The sequence below is a fragment of the Rhinolophus ferrumequinum genome, chromosome 2 (genome assembly GCF_004115265.2).
Source record: "Rhinolophus ferrumequinum isolate MPI-CBG mRhiFer1 chromosome 2, mRhiFer1_v1.p, whole genome shotgun sequence".
Classification (NCBI taxonomy): Eukaryota; Metazoa; Chordata; class Mammalia; order Chiroptera; family Rhinolophidae; genus Rhinolophus; species Rhinolophus ferrumequinum.
The window spans coordinates 45,045,627-45,062,431 of record NC_046285.1 but is presented as its reverse complement, the minus strand read 5'-3'; the positions used below and the strand labels follow the sequence as shown (position 1 = coordinate 45,062,431).

Sequence of the window (16,805 nt, the reverse complement as noted above, 5' to 3'; positions counted from 1 at the left end):
CTGAGACCCAAAAGAGGGCTGGAGTTGGCAAGGCCCGAAGTGGAGCTAAAAAGAGAGTGGGACAGAAGGAAGCATGGGCAAACACTTGGAGGCAAGAGGAACACAGCACTTTTGAGGAACTACGAGAAGTACAGTGGGGCCAGGGTAATGTAAGAGTTTAAAAGGTATAACAAAAAAAAATCTTCCTCCTATCTCTCCTGTCCTCAAGCCTCTGTTTCCTCAACCCAGAAGCAGCTAGTGTTAATTTTCCATAGAGAATCTGTGCATGTATAATCTGTGCATTTCCGTAGATTATCTGTGCGTGTACATCAGGTGGGGAGGTGGGTGTCCATTGAAGCTGCAGAGGAGGCAGGTGTCTGAGTGTGATGGGTTGGTAAACCCTCTTGGTATTTATGGAGTTGATTTTGACTTGAGGGCATTGGGAAATCATTGAAGGGTTTAGTGACACTAGTTGAAAAGATCTTTTCAAGACATTTTCCTTGTCCACCACAAGAAGCTATGGTCCTAACTGACTTCCGATCTTAGTTAAGACTCAGGCAACAGTTCTCCGCAAAAATATAGATGTTCAACTTCAGATACTTTTCCTGTTTAGGCTGCTTCGCCACTCATCCTTGGTCTCTGTGGTCTGTGCCACGTTGGCTGAAATGACCAGAGCACTGTGATTGAGATGCAACAGATATGCCAGCGTGTGGACCAAACAGCTTCTAAATGTTCCCTGCTCCCAGGCTTAACCTGGATCCTACACTCTAGCTGACAGAATAGGGATTAACCAAGCTAACGTTCCTCAGAAATACTGGAAAGCAAGATATACAGTACATGGCTAACAAATTCCACCCTCCATAAGCAAAGGGAAGCAGTATTAATATTCAATAGATAACAGAAATTGTCAACAAAAATGATGCACGGCTCACACAATATATTCAATAAACACTAAATCAATTGATCTGTATTTAGATGATAAGGAACTTGTAAAAAATGGAACTTATAAAAAACTTTCCATATAAAGAAATGGTTAAATTATAGTATTTTATAGAAAGTATATATATTTGCTTGTACATGCACAGATTATCTATGGAAATGCACAGATTATACATGCACAGATTATCTATGGAAAATTAACACTAGCTGCTTCTGGGTTGAGGAAAACGGAGGCTGAGGACAGGAGGGATAGGAGGAAGATTTTTTTTTTTTTTGTTATACCCTTTAAACTCTTACATTTTGAACCACGGGAATGTGCTATCTGATTTAAAAAATAAAATTAAACTTAAAAAACTATGCATTCAGCAGAATCCATGGAGTGAATAAAAAGAGTGAGATCGAACTGTAATTATAAAAATGGATAGTTCTCCAAGATCCACTGCTATTTAAAACAGCACATTTCAGAACATATGTATCTTGTAACTTTATCTTTGTGGGGAAAAAAGAAAATCATTTGATGTGTGTATTTTTTAGTATATACACAGAAAGGTTTCTGTGCTGTTTAGAACAGTAGCCACTAGCTATGTGTGGCTATCCAAATTTAAATTAAATAAAACTTAAATTTCAGTTCCTCAGTAGCACTAGCCACATTCAAGTGCTAATGGCCATATGTAGCTGGTGGCTGCCATCTTGGACAGTGCAAAGAGCAGATTTCCCTCAGTGTAGAAAGTTCTGCCAAGAGAATTGGTCTAGATGAATCCAGCCCAGGCTGTTCACTAATGAATGGGACTGCAAGGATGTGAGAAGTGACTTTGTATATCTCCTCATTGTTTGAATTTTTTTTTTTTTACAATTTTATAATTTTAGAAGGAAAGAGGATGGCTTGCACCTGTGGTAGGTGTTTATTCCTCATTAAAATCACATCCTGTATTTTGTCATGACTCCTGCCATCCCACTCAGGAGTCAAAGGATGGCACAGCATTGCCAGAGGAGCTATTTTGGTGAGGGGTAAAGGACATGACCATTGTCCGGAGTGAACACAAGTCTGGGAGGAGCCCCTTAGGCAGTGGCTGACTATTGCGCCAGTCTTGCTCCCTTCTGGGCCTCTGCTTTTCAGTCACAGGGGACAAAATCAGTCTGAGTGCCTGCCAGCAGGAGAAGCAGAGCCGAAGTATTTTTAGTTCTTGGAGTCCTGGAATCTGGCAGGGGTGAGGCAGGCACTGGACATGGAGGCCCACCTCTAAGGGACCTTGAGGTCTCTCGGAGATGGGGACCTACGTGTATGAAGGTGGGGGAGGACAGGAGTCTGAGGGGATGGTCATCCCATAGTGAAATGGGAGTATACAGAGCAAGGCTCAAAATGGCACCTGGGAGTGGAATTGGTAAGAATGATGGATCTGATATCTGCTCCATGGTTTCTTAAAACTGGAGGAATGACAAGGATGAAGAGAAAACCAGAAGAAAAAGAGGTGCAATGGGGTGTGACCAGTAGGCAGGTAGGAAGAAATGTTACAAAATTTTTCACCTTAATAAAACTTGGATTTGAAATGTTAAACGTCACTCTGGTTTTCGTCCACAAGACAAAGAGAAATTAAATTTCCTCAGATTGTAACTAGGTGGAATAAACTCGGAAACTAGTTGGGACACCTCATTTTTCCTCCACCTGGAGGAAGTTTATTCCTAGACTGGGGCCCAATTCTTTCTCAACAGCAGTAAGAAAAATACCAAAAAGGACACAGTAGCTTTAAACATGGCTTGAGATTCTTCTTCCTTTATCAATCTGTTACTTAAACTGGCACATTTGTTTTCATCACTTTTTTTCCCTGCAAGATTTAAAATAAGCCATTTGTTCCCATAAACCTAGTCCAGGCACATAGGTGGCTCACGTTTCACCCTTGTTCTCTTTGTTCTCCTTTTTAGAATGTGGATCCTGCCATACTGTTTTACAGCTCAGCACCTCTGCTTATATATTGGTCCCTCTGTCTGGATTATCTTCCCTTCATGCAGAGACTACTCAGATTCCATTCATTTTAGAAGAACCAGCTCCTCTGAGTCAGAGGTAACGTCATGTACTTCCTATCGTGGTTTGTGTGAGGAGAATCGGTTAAGAATGTGTCCATCTCCTGCCTGGGACTGCAAGCCCCCACAGGGACAGGCCATGCCTCTTTATCCCTGTGTCTCAGCTGACCCAGTGCCTGGGGCGTGGTAAATGCTTCCTAAGTGCTCATGTCCATCTTTTCCTCCTCTCCCATAATCACCACCCTATTCCCTTTTTTTACATTATTAGTATCCATTGCGCCAACCATGCACTGTGACGAAAACAGATTGTGGTAGGTTGAGTAATGCCGCTCCAAAATCACATTCTTAAGTCCCTGTTCTTATTCCTGGAATTGGTGAATGTTGCTTTATATGGTTTAAAGGGATTTTGCAAATGTGGTGATCAAGCTAAGGATCATGAGATGAGATTATCTTGGTTTTCTGGTGTACTCACAGGGTCTTTATAAGAGAGAGGCAAGAAATCGGAGAGAAGACCACATGAGGATGGCGCAGAGAGCATAAAGGTAATGTGATAAGGGCCATGAGCCAAAGAATGAGGGCTGCCTCTAGAAGCTGGGAAAGGCGAGGAAATGGATCCTGCCTGAGGCCCTCTAGACAGGAACCAGCCCTGCAGACACCCAGCACACAGATGAACAGAGAATGGTGCCCGTCTTCAAGGAGCTCATTTTCTTTCTACTCCGGGGAAGAGATAATGGAGGAACCTGTGACAGTGGTTGGGGGTGAAAGGTAACAAAGGACTTAACTTCACCATCCTGATCACCTTCCTAAATACGTCTATGCACAAGCTTCCATCTTCAAATGGAGCATCGAGAAATGAACACAGACTCCATACTGGGTTGAACCCGTGAGGAGTGCAGTGGGGATCCCTCGATTCGTTTCCTCTCTAGCCTAAGATTCTGTTCATATAGGCTAAGATTGAACCAGGTCTACGTCATTCAGTCAACTATCAGTTGTGGTGCAAAGAAATATGCCTATGGGAAATGTCATACAGCTAAAATCCAGCCCTTGCACGGTTCCATCAATGATGGAAGCAGGCTCATTTTCCAGATTTATAACTCTCCTGAAATACAGATGGAAACTAGAAGGTTGTCATTATGATTCTAGTCTTTTGCCATAACCCTCGTTTTTTTTCTTTCTTTTTTTGTTTTCAGGTCATTTTCTTTTTCTGATTACTAATGAAATGTAAAATTTAGAAAGTTTGCCACAGACCCACCCCAGAAATATTTATCAACAAATAAGAATCTCAAAACTAGCATTTTTCTGCATTTGATCAAAGAAAATAAATAATAGGGTGTATATATGAGAATTTTTTTAAAAAAGAAGAAGCCCCTAAGGACATGTGCGCTCCTTGGAATGTGTGTTCTCAGCTCTCTCAACTTCCACATCATAGCATTGTTCAGGAACCACATTCTGAGTAATGAGGCTGAAACAAGATAAGGTTTCCAATCACCTAGGAAATTATAACCAAAGCTAACACTTACGGAAGGTTTACTAGATCCATTCAGTGCACTAGTTCATTTAATCCTCATAATGACCCTGTGCCATAGGTACTGTTATTATCATAATTCCCTCTTTATAGATGAGGAAACTGAGGCACAGAGAGGTCTGGCAGCTTGTCCATGTTCACAAAGGTAGCATATGGTAGACCTGGGACTTGAACCCAGGCAGACTATCAGCAAAAAGCTGCATGCTAACCACATTACTATACTGCTTCTCATAGGAGAGTATAATTGCTTTCACTAAATTGCATCTAATACGGCAGAAAAGCAAACTAACAGACTTTATGAAGATTTGTTTAAAATAAGGATTGAAACAAAAGGGCTTTATGAAAAATGCAATGAATTAAGACACCCCATTCCCTAATGATTTTAACAGATTTTTTTTTCCAATTTAAATAGTAAAAATACATGTTCTCTGTTGAAAATTTGGGCAACCTAAAATGTATAATGAAGAAAATAAAAATCATGTGGTTTCACTTAGTTGCTTCTTTCTACGGGCTAAGTCAATGTTTTTCAAAGTAAGCCAAAGATATCACAATCACCTGGAGCTAATCTTAAAAAATGTGGATTCCTAGGCCCTACCCAACCTATGAAAACAGAATCTCTGGGGGACTACCATGCAGCCACACTTCACAGCTTGCAGTCCTATCAACTGTGGAACTCATGCAGTGGGACCCCATGTTCTCCACCGATCCCTCCAAAAAAAGGACCTACGCAAATGCCCTTTTGAAACTTTTGTTAGATGTCCCTTTTGTTTCAAGGGACCGAAATGGAATTTAAAGAGTATTCCTAAGCCTTATAGTGTACTAACAGTGTACTAAATTTAACTAATATCTTTTACATTTTGAAATTAAAATTTAAAAGTAGAAACTACATATTTAGTTATTATGCCCAGTAAAGATTGAGCATCTCTGCCCTAGGCTTAGAAAGAGCGGTCCAGAATCCTTGGATCCAGAATTTAAAACTCATTTTTCCCCCACCTCCAAGAGTGCCCCTCCCCTTTCCTTTTGCAAACCAAATTGTCTTTAGGGGCAGAAAAGAAAGAGGAACTGAGGAAATCATGTCCCATTTGAAAGTCAGGCTTGGGGTGAGGGAAACCAGATGACTCGATGGGTATATTTTCCTGGCTTCAGCTACAGGCTCTGTGCCCAGGGTCCAAACAGCTTTAACGCAGCCCCTGAAGGCCCCCCCACAGGGGTTGTGTCCTCAGCTGTGAGCCGGATTCAGAACCCTGCATCTAGCTTTGCTTTTCCAGAAAGCAAAATGGCTCCTCTCCACTAACACCAGGCCCATGTTCTAGCTATTAGCCAAACAAAGGATTTTCCAAATATGGACCCCCCCAAAAAAAGCATGTGCACTTTGAAGGCCACAAGGAAGCTTAAATAGCTAAAACTTATTAAAAAGAAAGCCAACAATTGACGCCAAAAGCGTGAGTCCTTAAAGAACAGAACAGCAAGACAAAAGCCAGAAAGAGGAACAAAAATATGCATTGTAGGGGAGGGGTAAGCAGGGAGGTGTAGATTTATATGGAAGAGTTGACATCATTGTTTCCCAATAATACTCAGCATGCAGGAAACAGATGGGAAAGAAGTGCTGGAAGGGGCTACTTATGGTAACAGGGCATGCTCTCTGTTTACAGCACTGCCATTTGGAACTTAAATGTTTTACATTGAAACACTGGGGATGTGAACTCCATTGCCAGAAGTTTTATCAAAGTCTAACTAAATCCTGCTTAACTTAGCACCTTGGCAATGCATGGTAAAATGGAGCCATGCATATCAGACCCTGATGTACTTCCAGCAGACATGTAGCTCTTTGGGTCCAGAGGAGGCAAAGCCATGGAAAGGGAATTCAATGTCAGCCAGACTCCCTTTGAGTCCTGCTTCTCCCATTTCCTGGCTAGGCGACATTAGGCAAGTTACTTAACCTCTCTAAGTTGGTCTACATATATAAAATAGGGGGCAAAAACAGAACTTTCCTCGGGGGGAGAGGTCGAGGTTTCACATGTATGGCATACAGCTAGATTTCATCAAGAAACATAATTAAGGTCACCAGTTAACATCATTTAGAAAAGTTTTGACTTTGAACAGAATCCCTCATTGTCCTGCCCTTGGGTAGGGCACAGACACAGCCAAACCAATTGCCACTCTTGCTCGTATCAGCTGTTCTGCCTTCTCCTGAGGGTAAATTCACACTCCTGCCACTGAAGACAGCTTCAGTCCCCCCAGCCAGGGTCCCCCTAACCAAGCCTGGCCATTAAAAGTCACTTTCAACGACCTTTTCCAGAGTTTAAGCATCATCTCCCCACCCTCAAACCCCCACCCCTCCTCTGTGCAAGACGGTGTGACCAATTTCGAGTGTCAGGCAAAACCATGTGGTTTCCTGTCTGCAAAAACCCACCCACCCCCATCTTCTCATATCTCTGTCATTCCATTCACGGTTAGATATTTGTTTATCATTTTATTGACTTTCCCCTTATAAACAGCCCATTGGCTGATGGTTCTTTTTCACTCAGCTGCCTGTCTCACATGTTAACATCCTCCAAAGCCCTCATTTCATCCTTCCTCGTACTTCTTTTTCTGTCTTACAACCCCAAGCTCACTAGGCTGAGAGCAACGTGAGAGCATCCTTGTAACCCAACAGTGTCTAGCACATTAGCGTCCCATTAAATATTTGTTGCATTGAACTGAGAGCCCGACACAGGATGGATTCTGAATAAAACATAAAAAGAGACAGGGAAAGAAATATGCATAATTACACAAATTAGCTCACTGCCTTTCATGAAGGCTATAGATTTATGTACAGTTTGTGAGCATCCTATTTTATATGTCAAACTCTTTTCTGGTGTCTATAACAGTAAAAGCTGGTATATGTTTGCCTTTTGGGAGGTACATTCACCCCTCTCCCTCTGGGGACGGTGAGGAGGGGGCCCCAAAGGCATTTGGGCCAGCATCAGGACATGGGCGTGGTACCAGATCTGGTATGCATCAGCCAGGCTTGCACTAAAACAAAGAGTGCCTGAGACTCGATCCCAGAAACTCAGTTGGTTCTGGGGCCCCCGCCAAGAATGTGGCTCATTCCAAGGGGTGACTGGTGAGGCACTAGGAAAGACAAAGTGTTTCTGGGGCGTCCTGTGCAAAGTCTAGCCTCAGTTTCTATCTGGGAGTAGCTATGAGCCCTTGAGGGGACTCTTAAACAATCTTAGAGTCCTGATATTCCAGCACATCAACAATGTCCCTGGTTCCAACATTCCTAGGAGGTCTCTAACACTGGCTTCCTATGTAGGCAATAGGGTCAATCAATCAACTGCTGTGGGGTTGGCCACGGGCTCACCCTGAGTCACACAGTGAGCTGCCAATCTGTGTGAGCTGCCGAATGCCACCTGCCTCAGTGGAGCGCATCATCCACTTGTGCACACCAAACCAGTTAGAAAACAGAGGAACAGGTAGCAGGAAGACCAAATTGGATGCCTCTGACTCTAAAGCAGCAGGTGTTCCAGAGTGAAAGAGGATTGTGACTGCAGTGGGCAGGGAGGGGCCTGGGAGGTAAAGGTGGGGTCTGGTTAGACTTGAAAGCTGGTAGGTTTAGAATTGGTGTGTGAAAAGCTCCTTGCAGAGGGTAAAATGCTATGCAAATGTGAATTGTTTTTACTACTATTAATTATCTAAGCTGGGGGAAGAACAAAGCAGAGGGAGAAAAAGCTATTTTTTGTAGAGATGGTTTTGTGTGTGTGTGTGTTTTGGGGGGCAAACTGTAGAGTAAATGCCAAATTATGAAATATACTGGGAGATTGTGGTCATGCCTAAGACCATGGCCTTGATAGTCAGACAGACCTGGATTTGAATCCTATCTTTCCTATCTCTATAATCTTGGCAAGTGATTCACCTCTTCCATCTCACTTTTCTCCTCTGTAAAATGGGGATTTAAAATGCACCATTTTACAGATGTCAAAAAATATTACTTTGTGTGTATAAAGTAGCTGGCACATAGTAAGCAACCAATGCAGATAGTAACACTAACTACTAATAAAAATAATAAGCAGGTCTGCTTTGGGCCTCAGCCTTTATTATGGGGAGGTCCTCTTCCTCTTTCTTCCTTGAGCCATCCAGCAGCCTAATGCTTTTACCAAAGGTTGCTCTTAGAAAAAAATCTAGTACCAGTATCTATGCTCCTCTGAATTGCAGTCAGTGTGTTTCCCCAGGGGTCTCTTATTTTTAAGCCTTAGCTAAAATTGCATCTTGGGTATGCTGAGAGGAACAAGGGTTGCTATCTGGGCTCCTGAAGTCCCATCAGGCTGTGATCCCACCTCAATCAGGATTTGAGGCCAGCCCTTTGAGGAAGGAACAGCAAGACCAGTTAAATAAACTCAAGCGTGGCATTTGTGTTGGGGCATAGAGAGAAATAGCTCAGAAAATTGGGTGGGACATGCACCCGTAAGCAAAAAGAAAATATGAAGGGTGGGAATAAGGAGGGAAATGCCAAATTGGCTTAAACACATGGCAAGCAATGAGTGAAAAACAAAACAAAGCAAAAAATAAAAAGCACAAGTAGATCCACGTTCCTGGGCCTCAAGACGGGTGTAAAGGAACCACACAGAGGGCAGGGGAGTCCGGAAACCCAAAGACCAGGCTGGGCCTGTGCCTACGCTTGATCAGTCTGTTCTGGAGGGAATGAGAACCAGGTAGTCCCAACCAGAGGGTCTATCACTACTTTGTTTCAAAAAATAATTAGTTACAATACGGATTGGAAAAGGAGTAGGGTGGAGCTTCTTATCCCCAGACTGGGTCCTGGATCTTTCAGCCCCGCCCCCTTCTTCCACCCACTGCTGCACAAACACACACCCACACACAGAAAACTGTGCAGTGAGGTGAATTCCCAGGAACAAGCAGTCCCCAGCAAGTGCTTCAGAACCGCCCTGGTCAATCCACTTCTGAATTCACAATGTGTTCTCCCCTCCTCCCCACTCCCACAGAAAAAGGTTTCCAGGCTAGCCCACAGATGTCTAATAGATTTAGGAGTAAAAGAAAAAGAATGCATGAAAAACTACAGCTCTAACGGCTTTCGGGAGCCTATCCACCACTGAAAGCATTGGCTATGGGAAAACGTGTTCCTAGCTTCAACATGTTTCCTTCTGCCCCAGGCCTCCAGCTCCCTCCTGCCTGAGCAGAGGGCCCTCTTGGCTCCAGGGCAGGTCTGGGGTGACAGGAGAGTGGGCTTCCTCAGCAGCTCCAACATCTGGGCCTCCTGAGGCTGGAAGGCATGAGGTTAGCTGCCAGTGGGGGAGGGGAGGGCTGAAGGAAGGGCGAGGCTTTGCCTGTGGACAAGGGGCTCTGGGCAGAGGTCTGGAGAGTGGGCAGGAGGGAGGGATTGGGTAGGTGGAAGGAGCGGATTCTATCCTCTACGTGGGTTGTTTGTCATATCCAGACTATACAGAGTAAGTTACAGTTCGGCTTCACTTTGCTCCAGGTTTAGAGTTTTAAGTCTCCTCTTTTGATTCTTCCTGTTTCACTCTTGGAGCCCAGATTTGGGGATGCCCCTCAGCCCACAAGGTTGCTGTAATGTCTCCGCAAACTCCACCTCCAGGCCTTGTCTACTCTTTCAGTTCCCTGTGGGTGCAGGAGTGATCAGGTGTCTTTCTCAGATCCTTCTGAGAGCCCTTCAGTTTCAGGTTGACATTTTGCTCTTCCACCACTGTACACTGCTGGCCTACTCCCCAGTGGAAAGCCCTGCATGAACTGGCCTCTCTATTCCGTGGGGCAGCAATTCTTTTTCTCATCCCTCTTGCTGACTGATGAACTCATCTGACTGTATCATTTACTCATTTCATTGGAGCCCTCATTCATTCAATCACAGATGGTATATGGTGACGCCAGGGCAAATCCAGGCGTCATGTTGTTATGATAACAACAGCTACATTTATAGCTTACCACATGCATGCCCTCTGCTAAGTGCTTTGCCTATATTAATTCATTGATCTTCACATCAGTCCTCTTATCCACATTTCACGTATAGGTAAACTGAGGCCCAGAGCGGTTAAGGAACTTGTTCCAGGGTCACTCAGCTGGGGACAGACAAAGTTGGGATCCAACCCCAGGCAGTAAGGTTCTGGAACTCCTAACAGGATTCCCCAGCAGGGGCACCTGACTTGGGAGGATCGTGTGAGTTTTCCAGAAGCAGCTGAGACCCAAAGGATGAAGAATTAGCCAGGACAGGGGGGATAGTCACGTGCCAGGCAAGATGCTGGGATCGACATGACTGAGCCGAAGACAATATCCGGTCCTGGTTCTCCATTTGTTAAATCTTACCGCGAACAAAAAAATATTTACTTTCCTTACTAAGACTTTGCTCCTGTTTATATTTGGGTGTCTCGTCTATTTAATTGTGGAACAAGCATTCACATTTTTCTCCTTCAGTTTTCCCTTCAGGTATGACAGCTAACTTCAAAGCTTAATGGAGCCACTAGTTTCTGAAAGTTTGTTCACATACCCTAGACTGTAAATGTCTTGAGTCTGGGGAGCATGTTTCTTTCTCTCCCAGAGTACCTAGCACAGTGTCTTAATACATAGCTGTTAAGTGAATGAATAAACAAAGTGAAAGAAATGTACAACAGATACATGCAAAAGTGCTCATTGCCTTATTCATGGTCTTTGAAATACTGGGGCTAGCCTATTCTCATCAAACTTAAAATTATATTTATAATGGGCATTGATGTATTTTGTTACGAACCTTTTCCATCGCTCAAATCAAAAAGAAGTTTTTTTTCTTTTTTTCTTTCCCTTTTCAGTCTGGTAACAACTAGAAAAAAATCTTCAGGAATAAAAAGGCTCACGATTCTTATCAAACATGCAGTGGGTGCATTCTGAATGGTCTAGGCTGCAGTGGTTCTCAACTGGGCCTGCATTTCAGAATCATCTAGATTTCAAATCATACCCATGCCCGGGCACCAAGAGATTCTGCTTTAATTGGTCTGAAAGAAGGCCTGGGCATCACCTTTTTTTTTTTTTTTTTAAAGCTCCCCATGTGATTCCAATGTGCCACCATCATGGTCAACCACTGGCCAAAGCAATATCACTTTTTACCAGGAATTGAGTAACATGACAAAGATTGTTTGGAAAGGTAAGAAAGTCCTCAATGCTTCGAGTTGGGCCAGCACAGAAGCAGAAGACAGCTTTCCTGACAATGCGCTCTGATTTGTCCCTTGACATCTCCCAGCACTGTGGGAAGACCCAGCGCACTTGGGTCAGAGGGGAGAGGTAGGAAATGCTCATGGATGCAGTCTGGCCTCACAGGACTTCATGCACAGCCTCCCAGCCACCAGCGACAAAATGATGTGGTTTTCATTACATAGCTGCAAGCAAGGGCCTTCGTATACAGTGGTCAAAAAGAAAAAAAGGAAAACTACTATTTTCAGCATTAGCGGTGAGGAAGGGATGATCTTCTCCCTCTATTCCAGACAGGAAGAGAAAGTTATCTGGTTCCCAGGGGAGAGCTGGGGGTTGGGGCAGCCGCCACTATGCTGCAAGGGAAGTGGAATAGCCTCCGCCAAGTTGGCCAGGAGCGACTTCATGCCATTCTTGGGTGTTCTCACCAGGCGGGAGAAAAGTTGTTAAAGAAGCAAAAGGGGAAAATTGCCCTTCACATGAGGCCTGTGTGCAGCTAGGGACGATCAACAGCAGGGTATGAATTTGGCATCTATGTGGATGCCTGCAGAAACTGTATACACAATTTGAGTGTGTGTGTTTTTCTAAGGGAAAGGGTTTCTGTTTTTCATCAGCTTCCAAAAGATTAAGGATGACAACTGGCCCTGAGCAACATCCGCTCCAAGCTGAACACCTATTTGTCACCCACACACCCTGCTCTGTCAGATTTGTCCAACTGAAAGTAGCAGGGCTGGGTCACAGCAAATTACAGAATAGATGACATTCATCCTCTGTGCTCAGCCGCAGGGGTATAGCTTCCCCATGTTCAGGTGGCCTAAGTAGAGCTTATTGTCACCAGCTTTGTCCTCCACCCCAGCTCAGGGCTTTCCCTCCCTGTTCAAGCACAAGGGCTCTCTTGGTTACCCTTTATCTCTGTTCTCTTCCGCCTTGTACTCCCAGACCTGAATCTATTTTTCTCTGTCTCTAGAGTCCATCACTCTACCCTTGTCCTCCAATGTTAAGTAACTGTGCTGTCCGTCTTCTGAAACCCTCCCCAGCCTCCTGGCTCCTGGTTACCATGCTGACTCATCACCCTCAGGATTCTGGGATGAACTTCCAAGGTCATGTGGGCAAAGGGGCAGTGCCCAGGTCAGCTTTTCCTCCCTGGAAGCAGAGTCTAGGCCTTGGACTTAATTGTCTATTTACCGATACATGTTTCAGAAAGTCCACAAAGAGGACACATTGTTTTAGGGAAAACAATTTAGTCATGCTACATTGTAACAAAAATAAGAAATAACGACCTAACTGGTTTTAGATGTGGGAAAAAAGAAATCCTAATTACTCTTATTTATATAAGCTATTTATTTTGTGTGCCTAATTCCCACGTGGCACAAGAACTGTGCCTGGATCATTAAGTGGGTCAGCTTCCTTTCGTTTCAAACCTGAACCCAATTCAGGTATGCCAGTCAGTCTTGAAAGTTTGCTGATCCTATGGCAGGGCTGTCTGCTTTCAATTTAGGGGGAAAAAAATCATTAGAGGAGAATGTTGGCCTAAGCATGGAAGCCAGGGAGGGGAGAGGAGCCTGAGAGGCCAAGGCCCTCCGCATCCTGCATGATTAACTGTGTGACCTTACGCAGGTCAGCTTACCTCTGGGCTTCCTCCCCTCCTCCCCAGGGCAAGAAGCCTTGGGACCGACTGGTTTTCTATCTTTTTCTTTAAGCTGTAACCCTTACTTTTTTCCCCAAATGAAATATAGATACAGATATAGACATATATTATCTATCTATATCTCTCTATATATAATCTCAAAATATAAAGCAAATGAGAGAAAAGCTGCCTAAGGCTTCCTTCGAGGTGTCTTCACAGAACCCTGGGGTTCCTGGCTCATCCTACGACCTACAACATTGTGAGAATGGGGCAGGACTGGCCGACACCCCTTGCAATGCAACTCGCAGAGCTTTTGGAGGGAGGACCCAGAGTAACACGCACGTGGTGGAAGGTGGAGTCCTAGGAGCATTGGTAGTAGTCCCTGGATGGTAACCTGAAGGCTCCTCCACAAACAGGTGTTCAGGACATTTATTCTGAACTTCTGCGGGTACTGGTTAAGACGCATACTTGAATTCTCTCACCTTCAAAAAACCTCAGTCCAAGCAATTTTACTTCAAATCTACCTCTCCATGTTGCTGGAGAGGATGAAATGAATTGACTCCGTGATGCCTCACTGTCAAAAGACGCAGTTTTGAAACCTGTGGTCCCCCTAGTTCTAAAATACTAAGCCATTTGTCCTAATGACACAGCAGACTCTGAACTCTAGAATACCACAGGAGTATCACACCACTGCAAATTACTAGGTGGTGCTCAGTCTCTTAAAAAAAAAAAAAAAAAAAAAAAAAAAAAAGAAGGAACTAAAACAAAAGCCTCGCGCTGTTTTTGAGATACACAATTGATAGAAGCTAATCACATAGTTTTTGAGATTATTTTCCTGCAGGCAGAATTATTCCCAACAGTTAAACAGCCCTTCAGTTACCTCTTTTGTTGTATCTGTGTATCAACACACAGCCCATATAGTGGACGACTGCTCTCTCACTGAAGTGTCTGAAGAAAAGGCCTTTTTGTCACGGGTAAATGCAGGGCCAGTCAACCTTCCAAAAGGAGTCATTTAATGCTCATTTCCCCCAACTTTCCTATGATTAAAAACTTCTCACCTCAAGCGCTGTTATTGTAGTGTGGATTGTTTTCTTTCCCCCTCCCCCAACAAAGGTTTAAATTATCTCTACTCTGCAGGATTCCTTCTTTTTTTCCAATCTGACTTTGCAAACAGAGACCCTCTCCTTTCCTTTCGCAGACCCTCAACTATTTTAAAATCGAGGCCCTCTGACCTTTATACAACTCTCTTCTTGTCTGACACGCCAAATGCTGATCGGAAAGTCAAGAGGAGATAAAGGGTCTGGGGTTTGGGAAGGGGTGTGGGGGGAGGTACTATATATTTGGCATCAGTTCAGAAATTCAGAAAATGTTTGTACAACCACTCCCCCAGCCAGGATCCACCGCACCCCCTGCCTTCCAGCACATTAATAAAAAAAGATGTGAGCGATGAAATTGGAGATCCCGGGAGGGACACCAAGGTGGTCATAATTGCGGACCCAGAGAAGCCCACTGATCACTACCCCACACGTCCAGCCCTCACCCCTCTTCCCCAATATCCAGTGTGCGATCAAGACCTCTCGAGCTCCCCCCCCTCACCCCCAGAGGTAGCCAGCTGTACTTGCAGCAGTACTGCCCATTAACGGCTTGTGTGAGACAAACGAAAAGGATTGACCCCACCTCTGCACGTCGGGGGGGTGGCAGCGCTGTGCACCTTAAAAATCACATTGTTCTTTAAAAAAAAAATGGTAAAACGAGCACACAGGCCTGGAATACATTAACTTGTGAACTGAATCTAACACACCCCAGGAGAGTCCACCTCTCCCTCAAACAAAAAGAAGTTAAAAAAAAAAAAAGGCGAAGGTACGTTACCATCTTGTCCTGAGCTTTCCAGATACTCGGTCAGGTCACAGCCAAAGGCACTGGCGGCTCCCTTTCGTTTCAGCTTCTGCTTGGCACCCTTGTTCTTCATGAGTTAGTCCCAAAGAGGCTGCCCCTCCGTCTCCCCCTCCCCTGTGCTTGGCACCGCGCCGAAGATGGTCTCGGGGGTTAGATCACCCGCTGCAGCGCGGCTCTGGGGGGGCGCATGGGCGTCCAGGAGAACTCCGGCCCGGGGCAGTGCGCACGGACCCCGCGCGGCGCGGAGCCGGAGATCCACGGCGCTCTCCTCCAGGGCCGCGGTGCCGGAGGCCGTGCAGAGATGGCAGCTGCGGGCCGGCGCGCTTGGGAGTGTCACTTCCTCACTTGTAGTCCCAGGGACTTTCACAGGCTCCTGCGGTGTCTTCAGGAGTTTTGCCCCGCTTGGGATAGAGGGCGAGCTCTGCTTTCCGCCTTTCGAGACGCTCGGGAGAGGACGCGGGCGCGGGGACCGAGGCCGCCGCGGGAGGCGAGGGGACCGCGCCGGGCTGCGTGGGTCCTCTTCCCGGCGCCCTCGATCTTGCCTTCAGACGGCTTCAGTAAAACGAAAAGCAAGCATCCTGTCTCTCTCGCCCGCCCTCAATGCCTTCCTTTTTTTCCCCTCTTACAAATCCTAGGATCATCCAGCTCAGGAAATGCTGGAAGGAAGTTAGCGAGGGAGGGGGGCGGAGGGTGGAAATTTTTGGCAGCTCTGTGCTTGTGTGTGTATGGAGCGGAGGAAGTAGGTGGGTGGGTTGAGGAGTCCGGGGTGGGGGAGAGAACGCGCTCCCCGCCGAGCTGCTCGGCGACGGGGGAGATAACTGGGCAGCTCGGGAGGAAATCGCCGCTCTCCGACGAGGACCCGCGCCCGAGCCGCCCGGGCCGCCGGCTTCCTGCCCCACCGACGGCGCTTTGATGAGGCCGGAGGAGGCTCGCAGGCTTTCTGGATGGAGGAGGCTAGGTGGGACTGAAAGAAAGTTCTGCCGTTTTTATCCTGCTCCTCATCATCTCTTTGACACTTTCTATTTCGGTGCCTGCTTTCTTCTACTCTTCTAAAAGAGTAATGACACACACCAAAACAGGGATTCCCGCAGAGAAACGTGACAGGGCGCTATTTCCGCCCGCCACTCATCCTCGTCTCGGCGCCCAGGTACCCCCAGCCCAGCTAACGACCCTCCCACGCCGAGGGGAGGATAAGAGGCTGTGGCTTTGTAACCACTGTCCAGGAAGTCAGATTTCTGGTTACAAATTCAAGTCTCTCTCTCTCTCTCTCTCTCTCTCTCTCTCTCTCTCTCTCTCTCTCTCTCTCTCTCTCTCTCTCTCACACACACACACACACACACACACACACACACTACTGCAAAATTTGCTAAATGGAAGTGATGGGGGCAGGAATCCAGGATTTAAGGTGACTCTCATATTCTAGCATAATGTGGAGAAAGCAGTCTCCCAGGTTGTTTCATAATTTGTCTCAAGTTTTCCAGAGGGCATATTTTTTCGTCCCCAGTTAGGCTTGAAATTCCTTGACTTCTGTGTATTCAGCACACAGTAAGCACTCAAATTCTTGTGATTTAACCATTTGAGGTTTAAACTTCCCGTATAAATTCAAATCCATATATAGACTTGAAGGCTAAGGACATTCATACAGTT

At 45.4% G+C, this 16,805-nt stretch overlaps 1 protein-coding gene across 2 annotated transcripts in view; it reads right to left on the bottom strand.

Annotated features, from left to right (window-relative positions):
• Positions 1-15,776, bottom strand: part of ARHGAP31 (Rho GTPase activating protein 31) — a 100,293-nt gene extending 84,517 nt beyond the window's left edge. Inside the window, exon 1 of one of the 2 annotated variants that reach the window (XM_033129178.1) lies at positions 15,132-15,776. In XM_033129178.1, coding sequence (XP_032985069.1) covers positions 15,132-15,231 — 100 coding nt within the window. In that variant the 5' untranslated portion in view covers positions 15,232-15,776. The remainder of the gene's footprint in view (positions 1-15,131) is intronic. The other variant, XM_033129187.1, reaches the window with a different exon arrangement.
• Between the last annotated feature and the right edge of the window lie 1,029 nt (positions 15,777-16,805).